This window comes from Pygoscelis adeliae, unplaced genomic scaffold, assembly GCF_000699105.1.
Source record: "Pygoscelis adeliae isolate BGI_AS28 unplaced genomic scaffold, ASM69910v1 Scaffold14, whole genome shotgun sequence".
Lineage (NCBI taxonomy): Eukaryota > Metazoa > Chordata > Aves > Sphenisciformes > Spheniscidae > Pygoscelis > Pygoscelis adeliae.
Genome location: NW_008825109.1, coordinates 13,564,965 through 13,581,640, shown reverse-complemented (window position 1 = coordinate 13,581,640; position 16,676 = coordinate 13,564,965). Strand labels below are relative to the sequence as shown.

The window sequence follows — 16,676 nt, the reverse complement described above, 5'->3', positions numbered from 1 at the left end:
CTGGGCAGCTGATAGGAATCATTTTACAGGGTGACACCATTACAGATTCGCACACTTTTTTTGTACATATAATGAATGATAGAAAGATCACAGAGATTTGATAATTAAAAAAACTAAATTCATTAACTGGTAATCAAATTATAAAATGTATTTCTCACATCATCTTTGGTCTTTATTCAAGTGTGACTACCATTGAAGCAAAGGAGGGCACATACAGTAGGACTTGAAAGCTGTGGTGGCAGAGACAGCAAAACTGTTCTCTGATGCCCTTAGGTAATATATTTCTTGGCAGCATAGCTTTGTAACAGGGCAAAATCCTGCCTTGAAGCTATATGTGAGCAGATTCCACAGGCATAATTGCTTTTGCCAGTCCTAAGTGAAGATCGTACTCACAGATGTCCCAACTACTCCAGATTTCTGCCCAGCATGCTACTTCATGGACGACACTCAGACAGGCACGTAGGATGGGTATTCAGCACATGCAATGCCTCTGTTGCCTTTTGGACTCTCCTGTGCCGACCCAGAGGCAGCTGAGGACTGGTGAATTGAAGTGCAGGCAAGGAAGTTGTTTTCATACTGTGAGACAGCTTCAGAAAGAAGAAAAAGCAGAGGTCCATGAAGTAATTTCTACTAAAGCAATCCGTAGATACTGGTGGTGGGACAAAGACCCTTGTTACATGCGACTCCCTGCTTCAATGTAAAAAAATAGGGACAAATGTGACATGTTGGATGTTAGTTCAGCTAGTTTATGCATCTACCTTGGAGAAAGCGTAGGACCAGATAAGGGAGCTAATATACAGTACCACTGACCACCCTTTTAAAGCCTATGGAGGGAGCTTGGTCAAGAATATTTAGTTGCTATGAAGTTTATGCAGAAGATGATATCGGTTTCCCGTGGGTTTATGCATTTCTGGTTGTCCTCCTTAATGTTTGTTTTACTACCAGGGGACACTCTTATGAAGTCAATACAGATTTGAATACAAATTACAGAATTTGGTTTCCACTTCTTGAATTACAGCTTCAAAATTATGCATCTATGTTGAAGCGGAAAATGGCTATGTGAGACTATTCAGGGCTGGAAGCATATCTCATTCTTACCCCCTCTGTAGGGAAGATTTCACTGGGGAGGTGGGGGTGGTTACACTCCCACTTGCCCTTCTTGCACCACTATGCCATTCCGAAAATGCTGGGTCACGTCATGCATTATTTCCCTCACAACAGATACCAAATTTTAGAGCAAACATAGGGAGGGATACATAGTACCTTATCACATTTAAAGTATCCTTCCCTTTTTCTATTCAAAAATGATGTGGAAGTGCATACTGTAAACTAGCCGCTGGCAGACATTTTTTTTCCTTCTGATATATTTTCTGTGTGTATCAGATTTAAATTGCTAGCACACACACTGTCCCAAGTGTTCGGATTCATTACAAGCTATGAAGATAATCCTAAACCTCTGGGTATCAGAAACGCTTGAGTAGTTTTGATCTGTGGTCTTGTGCTCTTCAGACTCTGGCTTTATATCTCTGCTAAATAATTTCTAACCCTGTATATGCAGCTATATATTTTACAGTGCATTATAATCTTAGTAAAAAGATACAGTGATATCAGACTAACCTCTTAAATTCTTTGGTCACACTGATCTCTAGTGGTAAGGTATTGAAAACATCTCAAAAGGTAGAAAAAATACTATACGCAGTTACAATTTTATTGAGAATCTGTCACAGACAGATGACTCATTTCCCTAAAACACAAGGGGAGTCTACTTTTATTTCCATAACATACACCAATGAAGTGTCCATTGAAGAGGAATACGTACATTTAATATTATATATAATACAATGTTGTATATTTATAATTAAAATATAATTAAAACATAGGACAAAATATTGTATTTAACAGTTTGATACTGATAAACTAATGTACCTATATATAAGTATATATATGCTTATATAGATTTTTTATATATGTGTGTGTGTATGTATGTATATTTGACAGTCATTTAGTGTTACCTGGTGTGCAGATACTTGTGATTTAATTGCACTTTCATTCTAGAGAACACTGTTTGAACAACCTGGTGGTTCATCTGCAATGTAACATTAAATGTAAGTACACATACCCTGGGAATATTTCACACAGAAATCAAATTGTTCAGTCCATAAAGCCTAATGTTTATAGTTTGAATTGAAAGGTTGGGGAATGGACTATAAAAACTATACTCATAATGATATAAACACAGGAAAATTTACAGTCTTCACTTGTTTTCAGAGTTAAGTATACACTAGGGATGGGTCTATACTGAAAACAGATATATAAAAAAATCCAGAAGTTGTGAGGAAAGAACACATCTAAATCCAAGTTATAAAGTTGCATCTTGATTTCAGCTATAAAACACCAAAATTTTTTCCACAGTAATAGTATTTCTGAATAGCAGTTCAGACACTACAAAGCCTATTTTTCCAAGAATATTAGCTAGTCTAATAAAACATGCTATATCCCCCTAAAAATCTACAATTTGTTTTGTTTTGGTTTGGTTTGGGTTTTTTTAGCTTGTGGAAAACACCTGGTGACTCAGAACAATGGAACAAGGATTGTAGGTGGAAGTGATGCCAGAAGAGAGGCTTGGCCTTGGATAGTTTCACTCCATTTTAATTCCAGACCTGTTTGTGGAGCTTCCCTTGTCAGTGATGAATGGCTGGTGACAGCAGCACACTGTGTATATGGGTAATGTTCATTGCACTCAGGAGCTAACACATTCTGATACTCCCACAACATGCAAGTATCCAAGCGGTGGATAGTTGTCAGTAAAGCTGGGTTGAAGTACGACCTGAGCCATTGATCAGTCCTGCACAGAGCAAAACACACTTTCAAAGGCTCATGCTGAAATCACTGGGGAGTGGCACTTTTTAGAGCGTTTCTAGACGTTTACTTTAGAATGAAATTAATATAAATTCACAAGTGCCTCTTTCTCTCCACTGACTCCAGGGCATCCTTCCAATGAGCTGAGATGGCCATATGGCATCCATGCCGTGTCTTTTCTTTTTTATTTTAATGACGATGAAACACTTGCTTTATGTGCAGGTTCACTAAGGAGGCATCAGATTATGAATAATTTGTGACACTGATATAAAAAATTAACAACTAGCTCACTGTTTAATTACTGTGTTTTGAATCACTTGTAGGCTCAGCTAAAGGCTCCTTTACTTTCTGGTAAACCCTCAGTCCTTACTTTAAAGCAGAGAATCATGGAGACTAAGCAGCATTTTCTGAACAATGAAGAATTGCACTTTAAATATATGGTATTAGTACTGAGCATTTGCACTTAACCCGTAATTAATGTGGGCCTCCATTAATTAGTTGAATCTCTGCCAGTGGTATAAAGGATGACATCATACCTCATAAAGGTAAACTCAGTGTTCCTCCTGTATATTACCATAGATGGATCAAGATTTACTGTGCATCATTGGAATGAATCTTGATTTATGTGCATTGATTAGGCAATATTGGATATCCTCTAGATGATGTTATTTGTACCATTCAAAGAAGTGATGCATATTTAAATACTTTCTAGGGTTCGCTTCCATAACATCTATAATAAAAACAAGTGCTGTAGAAGACACCTAGAAATTGGAATGGCAAAAAAAGAAACATTAATCTTCAAAATTACAGTAGAGCTTTCATTACAGTAGGGTAAGGCAGTGGCGACTATGCCAATGCTGCCTCATTGCACGACAGGAGCTATATTCCACACAAAGACACACTGAAATAAAAAGGATCAAGCCCTCTTAGTTTTCACACAATAAATCCACACCTGGCACGGTACTTCCTTTTCACTTAAATCACCTTTCTATTTTCACTTAAATCTCATTTCATCATCTTGACTTTGCTGGAATTTTCCTAAGTGGGAGCTTGCAATTTCACACCTTAATTCTGAACATTTAACTTAAAAGCTCCTAATTTAGAACAAGATAACCTCTTGATGTCAAACCATAAAATCAGCAGAAACCAATTCAGTACAACAATCATGCTGAAAACATATTTTTGAAACTGGTTGATTAAAAAATAGCAAATAATTCAGTTCTCTAACTTAAATACAGCCTCAAACCAGCATGTGTAGCTCAGCAAAAAATGCAGAGTATGTCATATTTTGTCTTAGCATATCTTTTTTATTTAGATTAAAAAATTAAAGACCAATTTTCTGAGTCTATGAGCTGCAGCATTTCCAATGACACTTTAGACCTACTATTCTTTAGATATTCCATGATAATTTTCTAACTGGGACCAATATTAATTGCCTGGTGGGCAGTCAGCAGTATTCTTCACAGTGTTTAAAAAGCCATAGTGATTTAGTTAATGTATTTTCCTCCTCTGCACTACTGTGATTAATTCTTTATAAATAATGCATTATAAGCTTAACATAAAAAATCAACCACATATTTATACAGTGTGGATGCTTAAGATAGTATTAGTATCACAAAATTATAAGCACATGTGCTACATTCTATTTATTTTGACAAAATGTGCAAATGCTATGAATTACCATGAGGTTAAAGATTAGCATTTTACCTAACGTATTTTTCAAAACCTTCATTAATCATTCATAATTGTGAATATTCCTTGCAACTTCTAGGAGGCAACTAAAACCATCTCGATGGAAAGCAGTTCTTGGCTTGTATGACCAATCAGATATGACACAGCCTTCAACAGTAGTTCGAAACATCGATCAAATAGTTATAAATCCTCATTACATGAAGCGTACAAAAGATAGTGATATTGCTCTCATGCACCTTCAATACAAAGTGCAATACACAGGTGAGTTGTTATTTTTCCTATAAAACAGATTTACTCTATTATGCAAAACTCTAAGTGCTATAGGTGTTAAGCATATGAGGGTGATGGGGTGGCTGTACATTTTTTACAACCTAGTCATTCTGGAGTCAGTCCAGTACTTCCTGGATACCTTGCCCAAAAAGTCGGTTTGAATTAACAAACATTTTCTTATGTGACTTCATAAAAACCTGAATACAGGGAAGAGGTTGAAATTGATTGCTTGTTTCTCATTCACAGATTGCATGCAACCTATCTGCTTACCGGAAAAAAATCAACAGTTTTTACCAGGAATTAACTGCTCCATTGCTGGCTGGGGTAGTATTATGAACGAAGGTGGGTCATCTGCTTGGAAAATTATGACAGGCATGAAGCCGTGAGGGAAAGCTCGCTCCTGATTCCACAGGGGTTGCTAAGGTCGAATAGTTTAGAGAGGTACTCCTCCATATGAAAATTTGGGGATTATCCCCCTCCACTGTTCCTTCTCTAAAGCAAAGTAATAGAGTTATATTTATTAGAAAAAATATAAATATCTAAGATCATTAAATTATGAAAAACCTTATTGCATCCCCTTAGAAGTTATGATGACTACTTTTCTTAGTATGAAATACGTACATTCTATTTCCAGATATTGGGTGGGGGAGGAGGAGGATTAGTCTTCCTGACAATGTGCAAATGATTTTCCCCAGAAGTCAAGCATACTGACTGTAGTGTGAAATGACTGTTCTGTTTGTACATCATGTGCTCCAGATTTGGAGTCTTTGCGAAATAATAAACATACCATTTCACTTCCACAGTTGCTTGTAGGCATTTCCTTCTACATTTTCAGAATAAAATTGCATTTAAAATTTTGGGTAGGAATTAGTAACAGAATTTTTTATACAAACTTTAAATAGTCAGTCGAAGTTACACAATGAATAGTGAGGAAACATTGGACAATCCAAGCTCCGAAGCCCTTAATTATCCCTTAGATCTCCCCACAGTGAGTTCACAGTCATTGATTTTAGTAATCTTGATTTAATTATAACCAAATTCAGTCCCCTTACACAAATGAAAGACAGGATTCAGTTAATGAGCACCGTTTAATCAGTGACTGTGTTACAGGGGTATAAGCCTGAACAATACAGTGGTGAGGCAGGGCTTCCTGCTGCTCTGTAGCGTGCCCAGCATGCTGGAACAGGAACAAAACCATCGGTGTTCCAGGCGGGATGTACGTAGTTATTACAGCAGGTAAACGTACTTTGTATTTTCGTCAGGTCCCACTTCAGATATATTGCAAGAAGCAGAGGTCCCTCTCATTTCAAATGAAAAATGCCAACAACAGATGCCAGAATATAGTATTACTGAGAATATGATCTGTGCGGGATATGACATAGGAGGAGTAGATTCCTGTCAGGTAAGTACAAGCAACTCATTTCCACTGCTAGCATACACATCTAATTACTGAATAAAATGCTCCCTGATCCTCCAATCATTAAAACCGGGACAATCACTGTCCATGAATGTAATTTCTACTCACAGTATTTTGCCCATTTAATACTTTATCAGGATACAAGTTGAAAATATAAAAACCTATTTTGTATCGTATTGACATAGACAACTATGGAGGGAGATAAATACGAGGACTGGAAATTTTCTGCACTAAGCTTTGAATAATTACTGCTGAGTAATTCCATGAAGGCAAGAGGGACTTGCTTAGGGAAAAGCAGAGTGCGGAGAAATAAATACCAAATAGATTGAAGTCTCAGAAATGCTTCATGCAGGGCAAGAGAGAGACCAATGATGCTTTTCCCCAGAATCTGTAGACTCTGGAGTAAGTGGATACGCAGTATTTTGGAGAGGCTGCCTTTCTGCATTGATCTCATATACTTCTTCCTGGGGATCTAGTTTTTATCCATTCCAGCTCTGCTTATGACATACTGCTTCTCTTTGAGGACGTAGTCAGAGTTGGCTGTCACATAATTTTTCTTTCAGCAATATGGAGTCTATGGCATGGAGACTGGCGGGTTCTCCTCAAGTCTGATGAGGAGCACTCTCACGTAATTGCTCTTGCCTTGCCCTCACAACCTAAGCCTTCATCAGGTGCAGTGACTTTGGCTAGTTTAGTCTAGAAGGATGAGTGAATGCAAGTCTAATCTCACTTGCCACCCCTTCAGCCTCTGTGACTTTCCGTTTTCCTTTTTGCCTTCTGAACCTCATACTGAAAAAAAAGCAGTGTAGCACCATAGTCTGATACAGAGTACGAGTGACCAGTGTTGTGATCAATGACCATTCATCCATGAGCAAAGACGAACAAGTGAGTCCTAATAGTGCTTCAGCCTTTAGGCTGCTGTCACAGTCTTTGAACTTTTGCGGATGCCCTAGAGTTATGGACAGGAGTATTTTAATGGCCGAGTCCTTGCAGAACTCTCCCATAAAGCTCCATTCACAGGGCGTGAGAAGACAAAAATAATACTGGTTCAACTAACTCGATAGACAAAGAAGAACAGTAATTGTTTTCTCTCTCATCAAAACAAGACACTCATGGCTGACTCACCCGTCAGTCAGGCTGTGGGATGAATCAAATTTGGTCTCCCACACTCTGTTGCAATGCTACATCTGCTAAACTATTGAGAAGGAAGTGTGAGAAAAGGACACCTCCTCTTCCGGCAACCTTGCCATCTTTTTCCCTAAATTTGAAATTAGGGACTGAAAATAGAACTGCATTTTTGCTGAATAGATTCAACTAAAAAATAATCCTACACATTTATCCAGGCTTTCTGAAAGATGAAGGGCTAAACGTAAAAGTAATAAGCAAAAAACAAATCATTTGAAACCCAGTCCTGTATTGAAAGATTGATAAGAGCTTAAGATCACATCCTTTAAAAAAAAACAAAGAAAAAAAGGAAATGGATTATCTCAAGAATTTTTCCGCATGGAAGAATTCATATTGATCTCACTTCTGGTGCCCAAGACATATAGGGATACAGTGTCTATGATTAAGGATCAACACAAACAAAATACCATAAACAGGCTCTGCTTCAGAGTTGACACTGTTGACTTTTAACTTTTGAATTTCATATTGCAGGGAGATTCAGGTGGCCCTCTGACATTTGAGGATGGTAACAAGTGGTTTTTGGTTGGCGTAACATCATTCGGCTATGAGTGTGCACTTCCCAAACGACCAGGAGTGTATGTTCGAGTCACCATGTTTGTGGACTGGATCAGAAACATCATCTATTAGCTTGATATTTTTTAATGACAGAAATAGAATTTAAAAGTAAGCTTTGAAAGTAAGCCATTGTATAATGATGTAAACCATAGTGGCGTTTGAGAAACTGAATATATATTTAGAGAAACTGAATATATATTTAAATATATATAGAGAAACTGAATATATATTTAAATTTTGGGGCGGAAAATATTAATGAGAACTCCATTACCAATTGAGAGCAATATTTCAAAATAGGTTCTGTGGTTTTGTTAATAAATAGTTTCATCATTTTACTTTTTCTTTTACATGAGACCATGGGGAAACAGTTTCTTTGAACACCAGTGCATTAAATGGATAGTGGAGGGCTTTACAAACCATAGGCAGTAAAAAAAAAAAGTTTGTAAACTGCAAATGCTTTATTGAAAAATGGTCCAAATTATTACTTTCAGGCCAAACGTTACCTGGTTTTATGTTTTTACACTGTATTTTCCAACGTGCATTTTCATTTCAATGCATAGTCAACTCTTCTCAGTAATCTCACCACGTATCAAAATGAAGGTATATGTTATCTGTTTTAACTGTGCTCATGGGAGTTCTTCTGTCTTGTCTATTACAAAAAGCTCTGGAATGAGGTTTATGGATTGTGCATACAGGCTGACCATGTATCATGCTGCTTTCTAATGAATAAACTGAATGTAAGCCAAAAGCTCTCTCTCGTGTAATTCGTTTGGAACTAATAGAGTTAAATAAGGATTGAGTATAGCGTTTTAGTTTTCTTTTTAGGCAAGTGTTTTGGCAATTATTCAAGCAATTATAGATAGGTGCTTGCGTACACCCAAGCACAGACTCACAATACTGCAACTTCCTCTCATAAAAATTAATGTTTTTTAAAAACATCTGACAATAATGAGTATCAGCTATTCCTGGCAAATAAAAAGCAATAGGGTTCCTTTGATATATTTCATGCTTTTTCTGTACTGGTGACTTTCAATACTGATTTTGTGCTTTGTATAAAAACTATCACGATGGGCCATTACAGCACTCTAAAGGGGAAAGAATATGAAGAAAAAAAAAGGGGGTTTTATCTTCTTGAGCTCTTTTCTAAATAGGTTTCTATTAAAATATAATTATCTATTTGTTGAAATGCCTTAAATTCAATGGTGTCTTAATGTTAGTGTAATACGATGCATTTCCTTTATTTCTGTTTTCAGCCTAGTGTAGGAATTTAATATATTTTTAATTCCAAAGTACTGCATGAACATACAAAATGCATTCTAACTTACTGTGTATGTGTATCTACACATATACACAAAGATGTATGATTTTTGTAAGGAACTCCCACACTTGGCGCTTACAGCGCTAAATGCAGATGTGAAGTGCTCAAAATACAAGGCTAGCTTACAAACACAGGTTGGCAGTCACTGATAAAAAATATCAAGTCCCAGAGAGTTTTCAGGGCTTCATAAGCATTAGAGGACTAGGTCCAGACCAAAATGTTTAGCTTTATCAATACATCTGTGACCACAAGGAACACAGACAGATGTAATTAAGCCAGAGAGAAGATAAAAGGTGTTTTAGACGCCTTCTTGCATATAAGCCACACAGTTTTTAACGTTAGAATGTTAAAGTTGCAAATACTATCTTTCGTAGTGGACTACTGTTTCTCCTGTTACTCTCCTTCACTTGAAAACAGCCACTGAAAATAAAGTGCATTCTGCTATCAGTATAAATTGATTCGGATGGAGCAATTACATTAAAATGCTTAATTAAAATGTGACATGATTTCTGCATTATTTACCATACATCACTATCGTAAATGGTGTTTCAGTCTGTTAATGAAATACAAGAGCCAACTCAAAGCAGATCCGGTTACTAGAAAATGTGCTTCCCAGAAATACAGTAATATACTTCCATCTATGTGTTCTTTTTGCTTCCCAAAATGCAAAGCATAGATGTATTTGGAGGTATACATTAATAAACCATCCCTCAGACTAAAAAATTTCCTACTATAAACTCTGGTATAGAAACATATATGTAACATAGACTAGTATAATTAAAAATAAACATTTTCTTTCAACTCATTTATGTCTAGATAGAATTAACATAACCTTAGTCGACCACATTCTAGCCTTCATTCAGCACCCATTACTTCATTTGCCTGCATATTAACCTGTGGAGAAACCAGTCGTTACCATGTTAAAAAGGTGGGCAGAATGGATTATTTTCAATTGAGTCACAGGTCCAAGATGCTTTGAAATAGGCGGTGGAAGCTTGATGCTGACTTACGCTTGCTTGCATCCAAAGAAGTTTAAAAGATTAAAGAAGGAAACAAGACCTTTCTCTCTCAGACGCTTCTTGCTTGCAAAAGGCCAAGATCACTATGGAAAAAAAGAAAAATTATATTCCCTGGGGAAAATAGGGGCGGTGGGAGTATAATGTTTTTAACATGCCAAACTGAAGCCATGCCATCCATCTGAGGACTAGCCAAGGTTTACTGTTCATCCTTCAGTTCCTTGCCTCACTTACTGGTGCCATTTGGAAGAGATTTAGAGAGGCAGTGAGCAGAAGGGAATGTGGTCACCGCGAGGGGAGCCCATAGCGGTACGTAAAAGCCAACAAGCTTATTCAGAGTGGCTCTAGTTAATGAAATCTGTCACCCGAAATTGGAAATCGTTTTCCTTTCTCCATTCTGTAGAGTTTAATGTGAATATGAAGGACAAGAGAGGGTTGGGGGTTTTGTTGTTGGGGGTTTTTTTATTTTCTTTTTAAATAGCAATTCTGTTGCCACTAATGGACCATGTCACGTAAATACCTGTTGTTGTTATTCTGGAAGCCCCAGCGAAACCCAAAGGAAATACCAGCATAAAGTCTAATTTCGAGGTATTCTCTCCAGAAGTGTGAAACACACCTATCTTTCCCCCTTTCCTCTTTTACCCTTACTCCTGTCTCCCTTTTGTGTGTGGAAATAAGGGAAATAAAGATGAAAGAATTTGTGCATGTATGGGATTTGTATGTTTTGCATGGAGTAGAATCACCTACTTAAAGGTGGAAGTCGTAAGGCTGTAAGTTTGATCTGAGCACTGTTTGCAGTCTTCTACATAGGATCTTAAGATTGTTTAGATTTTACCTGGTATCTAGGAACAACATCCTAAGCGAAGGAAATACATGGAAGGAGACTATTTCCCTCCCCTAAGCAGGTGATACGATACGGAAATATTTTGTCCCAGTAATCAATAGTTCTTATTTACATAAGAATCTGAGTTCATTATAATAAAAGCATCGCGTGCCGCTTTCCATTCTTCCTTCATACAGAGTTTAAGACTGGTCCATGCTGATAACTGCCCAGCAATCGCCTTCACCCTGTAAGAAAGACATCTGAAGGTATTTGCATTCTCCTAATTGCTGCATGGAAATGACTTCTGTCACTTCTGCTGCATTAATCAGAATATCGATTGCTACCCCTTTACATGTCCTTTGGAAGCACAACGTATCAAGAAATAGTTTTATCACTCTCCCTCCTTCCCTATTTTCTTTGGGGAGTTAATCCTTCAAGACCATTAAAAAAACGTTTTTTACTGCAACTGTTCCCAGGAAAGACGAGTCTCTTGCCCTCAGTTGAGTTAAGCAATACTTGAGTCAGGAGAAAAACAATTCTGGTCTTGGTGATCATGCAGGATCATAGTATTTTCTCTCTATTTACAATCGCTACAAAGGAAATTGAAGTAAGGGATTGAGCAAAGAAGGAAGTTGTGGCTGACTGGAAAAACTACAGAATATTGTAAGTGGGAATAGCAATGCTTAACCTGGACTACGGAAGAAGGCTTCTTCAAAGAGGAAATAAAAACATGGCATAAGAGCAACTTTAAGATGCTTCCAAAAGTGCTTCAGCAATAGCATTGCACAGTTAGTATTAGTGGTATTGAACTTCAATTTTTTTTTTCTTCCTTGACTCAGAAAAATTGATACGCATTTGTCTCTGAAGTTCAAAGCTGTGGTCAACATCAGCTAGCACAGTGTAGGCAACCCAAAGAGTAATATGCTTTTGCTTCTGTCCAGCTCTCCCCAACTTTCACCCAGCCATAGTTTTGCATCTGTGTTAATGGAAAGCCAAGTAGCTTGAATTCATGCTCTTGAACTCCTGCTGCAACTGCAGAAAAACCCATCAACTATCTGCTACAGCACCAGACTGTCACCAACAAATCAGCCAGAGTGCTACTGCTGCCACTCCGAGATCTACTCCTAATGACTGGCAGCACCATTCTTATGGTAAGAAAGCTCTTAAGGAACCAAAGAGAATGGACGTTAATGATGTTAATAATAACTCTAAAAGAAGATTTTAAAAGCATCAAGGTTACCTCTAAATCTGTCTACCAATTAACATAATTAGCGCTTTTCTAGCTAATAGTCTGAGTAATGTCAGGATCAATCTATTAGTTCCACTTCCAAGAAAAGCCATCTGTCTTCTCTTTGATCCAACATTACATTATTCCTAACAAACTATTAGCTATATTCAAATTATCTTTAATGTCTTTTTTACATAGATTTCCTGAAACAAGTAATTTTAATCTTAAACTCTTGCCCATTGTGATATTATTTTTTTTCCTCAGAAAAAGTAAAAAACATTTTACTTAAATAACAACTAATGGCTGCCTTCAGAGGACACCTCATTAATGAGGTATCACTTGCCAAGTGATTTACGTTGACCTTGGACCAATATGTCAAAAAGTTATGGTCATTCCCTGGCAACGTGGATTCATTACATGACAGCAGATGACTTTTATGAATCCTTGAATTTTGCCACATCAGATCAATGTCACAACATGGTGGCTATCTCTGCTAGTGACCATGTTAATATGTAATAAAATAATTTGTGTGCCTGAGGATCAAAAACTGTGTTAAGTGTGCAAATAAATACTAAACAAATATTTTGTATCAAACATTTATGCAAAGATAAATAATTGTTACACTGTAAAATTATCAGTTCCATTTACAGTACATCAACTACGTTACAATGCACGAGAGACTAAAGGAAACAAAGAGGGTTTGTTTAACTACAAACAATCTTAAAACTGATATACATTGTAGATATTTCCCCATAAAAACTTCAAACGCTCTGTTCATTTCATTGCTCACAACTAGCTAACTTACATCTCTTAGCAAAATAAACACATACCCTTTATTTAGCATGGCATATTTTGTTACTGAATTAATAATCAAACATTATATAAAAATGATTTGAACATTTGCCTCAAGGGGGAGCTTAGAGTTCATTCTTGTAGATCCTTTGCATTTTCAAGCCATTCCAAGCTAATGTTCTTTGACGACATTATAATACAGCCTGACTGCAAAATGTTATTTTTGCTTTGTTTTCAGTCAGTAAATCATTATACCTCCATGCTGCTGTCCTTCCTAGGCGTCTTTGAAATCCATAGTGTGGACTGGTTCGGACTGGTTTTTGTTCTTCCTTTACTGAAAAATAAAAATATAAACTATTTTCAGTGCATGTGTGCCTTTGCAGTCCTGATTCAGGTTTGTGATCAGACCTGGATATTTCATCCCCTATTTGAAGGCCATCTTTGTTGCTTTCATAGCATAGGTTCCCCACCCACAAGAGGGTCGTGCCCATGCTGCACCAAGCATAGCACCGCAGCAGTGGGTCGAGGTAAGCAACTGTTACCAAAGTTACCAGACCACCCTGCTTAGCAGTGCTCCTCCCAGGAGCTGAACTGACTTGGCCCGTATTTATTTTATTTATTTTTTTTTTCCAGTTCACATTCAACCACACCTACTCATACAGCGAGGTCCTTTCAGAGATGGGTGTGGACACTGTTTGGCCAGGGTGGTGGGAGGCTGGGAGCTTCCCTTCTCTGGGGGAACGTATGGGGGACGGGAGCACAGACGCCCCCGCACCCAAGACCAAGGTGCTCAGGGTGCAGCCCACCCGCCCCGGGGGACTACCACAACCCTGCCCACGCACATCCTGGAGCTGCACCCCCGTGACCACGGTACACTAATGGGTGCCAGTGTGTACTGGTACGCCAGAAAGCCTCTTCCCTTCAGGGCTTGACCTAACTTCTAATGAAGTAATGGCACATGAATCAGACTCCTAGCAATGAATGACTGGTAGAAAGCTTCCTTAGGCCTAGTTTTCATTCAAAACTGTCAACAGTAGCTTTTGTGTTTGGGGTTTTTTTTTAATAAAAAAGGTAAAACTGGTTCCAAAAGTACTTGCTCTGCAACACTGCAAAAATGTTCGCTCTAATCTTTACAGGGAGCCCTGAGGTACCCTGTAAGTTGATGCCAGTCTTTCCACATGGCTAGCATCTCTGCTACAACTGCCACAACACCTTTCCTCACTTAGATGGCAGATGACAGTGCACTGCAGTCTACTGAAAAGAAAAGGCACCTCATGAGCCACTGCAGCTGCATTTCAATCAAAATGTTTTAGTCTCTGGCCAGAATATTTCACATTGATGTTTTTTCCCAGTTAAGTAAAAACCAGAGGAGGAGAAGTAGCCCTACGTAATTCTGTAAGTTGGAAACCTGAGAGTCAAGATCCCAACAGTCCTATACATTCAGTTTTACTCCTTTCCTGGTGTGTAAATGTAAGCGAGTCCGAGTTGATTTAAAATGTACTTTGAGGGAGCTGGACGGTACAGTAGTTTTTAGTCCCTCCAGACTTACCTCTGAAGTCCTACAAAGTAATGCATTATGTACCTGAGCCCATTGGAGTAATTGAAAAGACTCCCATTGGTTTCAGTGGACTTTAGATCAGGCCACAATGCTATAAACAAAGCAATTGCAATGAATCAAGTAGTTTCAGCACTTCTTTCTTTAAGAAACTGATTCACTACTTCCTTCTAGATTAATACAGCAAAATCAAGCATATTCTGTAAATTAATGATGAAATTATTTGAATGGAGAGTTCTTGCCACACAGCAGGAACAATTTCTAAACACCTTGGATCAGAACTTTAGCTGTTTAAAATGAGCTTATCTTCAGCGAACCTACGCTGATTTTCAACAGCTATACATCTTGTTCAGGAAATAGGTTTTAGCGAGAAAGGTAAGGAAGACGCAATAAATAGCTCGAGCATATCGCTGTTTTGACCATCAAATGCAATCATAGAAACTGAGAAATATACCAGGTTGGAATTTAAACTTTCTGCAAGGCATTCAGATGATAATGGAGATGGGTCTTTGAAGCAGTTTCTCCTTGCTTCCCTGGAAGAAATGAAAGGGAGAGCATCTAAGCATGAATGAGCTGATCATTTCTACTAGCTACAGGGAAGATGCTTTGCTTTGCCTTATTACTACCCTTTAAGAGCCCAACGTCAGGCAAAATTAGTCATGACCTTTCAAGCTAGGCATGTCCTGGTTGGCCATGGATTGTGGCTTTCAGAGGAAAGGTCACCATGTTGTGGAAGCCTAAAAAAGAATGAGAAGTCAGGTTCATTTGGGAAGTTGGGGATCCCTCCTTCCCCAGCAGGACAGAATCCCTTTCCTAAGGCTCTACAGTGTCCAGATGATCCGTTCAAGTGGTTGCCTCTTCTTTTGATTTGCTTTTTACCCAAGAACTGCGTATTTGTGATGAACCAAAATGATTTGCAAGGTAGGTCATATGTGGAAATATAACCGAAAATAGATGGGGAAACATTTTTTAAAAACAAAGTTCTGTTTCAACAGATAAAAAAGAAAATACTTCATTTTTGGTGATACCAGAATATCCGCTTTTGACTTAAATGAATTTTGAAGAAAATTTGTTTTATTTTAATTAAAAGCTATGGTGCAACCCAAAATGAACGTTCTGAAAAAAATACCTGTTTTGATTCAAATCCATTTTCTACCTGATTTTTGTATCATTTAATCTACCAAATTAATCAGCTAAGAGAAAAAGTACAATCTTCCAAGCTGAATTTCCAATATCTCTGTCATGCAATTTTTAAATCTTGGAAGTTCAGATTAATTACTTCTGGATGAACTACTATAGCATCAAAGGCCTGATCAAAGCCCACTGAAGTCAACACTACTATTTCTATTGATTTCAGTGGGCCATGAATCTCTCATTGTTTTCCCAGGAGTATCCAAGAACTGAACCTTTTCTGGGGAGAGAAAGAGCTGCCAGAAAAGGTATGAACACGTATGTCACACTTACCAAGAAATCCAGGTCCGTTGCAATAAGGGTTCCAGATTTAGATTACTTATAAAATTGCTATTGTTATACATATGATTCCTTTATTACTCTTTTTGCTTTGAGTTTCCAACCTTCTACAGCCCCAGCGCTGAGGTGTGGATACAACCTTTCACAACAATGAATTTGCCTGCCATAAGACAGCTTGGAAAGTGCACATTTTCCTTTTCTTTATAGGAAAGTGCATAACAAAAACAAATCTAGTTTATGATGCAGACCTCATAATATCTTTTCTTTATGTTCACTTGTTTCAGTGAGACACATCACTAAGGAGTGTTGCGAACATCAGTGTACACTCACTCATACAGGTATAAGCAGACTTGACATCTGGAGTGTTTTCTCACTTGAAATAAGGTACTTCAGCTATTTGCAGAAGATGCTAAATAAAAACCACCGAGAAAAAATAAAGACTAAAAGTAAGGAGGAAATTTTTTTCTGCTCATTTCCTAAAACAGTGATGTTATAT

At 37.7% G+C, this 16,676-nt stretch overlaps 2 protein-coding genes across 2 annotated transcripts in view; one reads left to right on the top strand and one right to left on the bottom strand.

Moving 5' to 3' along the window:
- The window catches only part of TMPRSS15 (transmembrane protease, serine 15), a 132,361-nt gene extending 124,311 nt beyond the window's left edge, over positions 1–8,050 (top strand). The window contains exons 21-26 of the mRNA XM_009327894.1: positions 2,056–2,105; positions 2,550–2,724; positions 4,631–4,812; positions 5,068–5,163; positions 6,084–6,223; positions 7,895–8,050. Coding sequence (XP_009326169.1) covers positions 2,056–2,105; positions 2,550–2,724; positions 4,631–4,812; positions 5,068–5,163; positions 6,084–6,223; positions 7,895–8,050 — 799 coding nt within the window. The remainder of the gene's footprint in view (positions 1–2,055; positions 2,106–2,549; positions 2,725–4,630; positions 4,813–5,067; positions 5,164–6,083; positions 6,224–7,894) is intronic.
- A 4,899-nt stretch (positions 8,051–12,949) lies between these two features.
- CHODL (chondrolectin) overlaps positions 12,950–16,676 on the bottom strand; it is a 158,779-nt gene continuing 155,052 nt past the window's right edge. Inside the window, exon 7 of the mRNA XM_009327892.1 lies at positions 12,950–13,489. Coding sequence (XP_009326167.1) covers positions 13,405–13,489 — 85 coding nt within the window. The 3' untranslated portion in view covers positions 12,950–13,404. The remainder of the gene's footprint in view (positions 13,490–16,676) is intronic.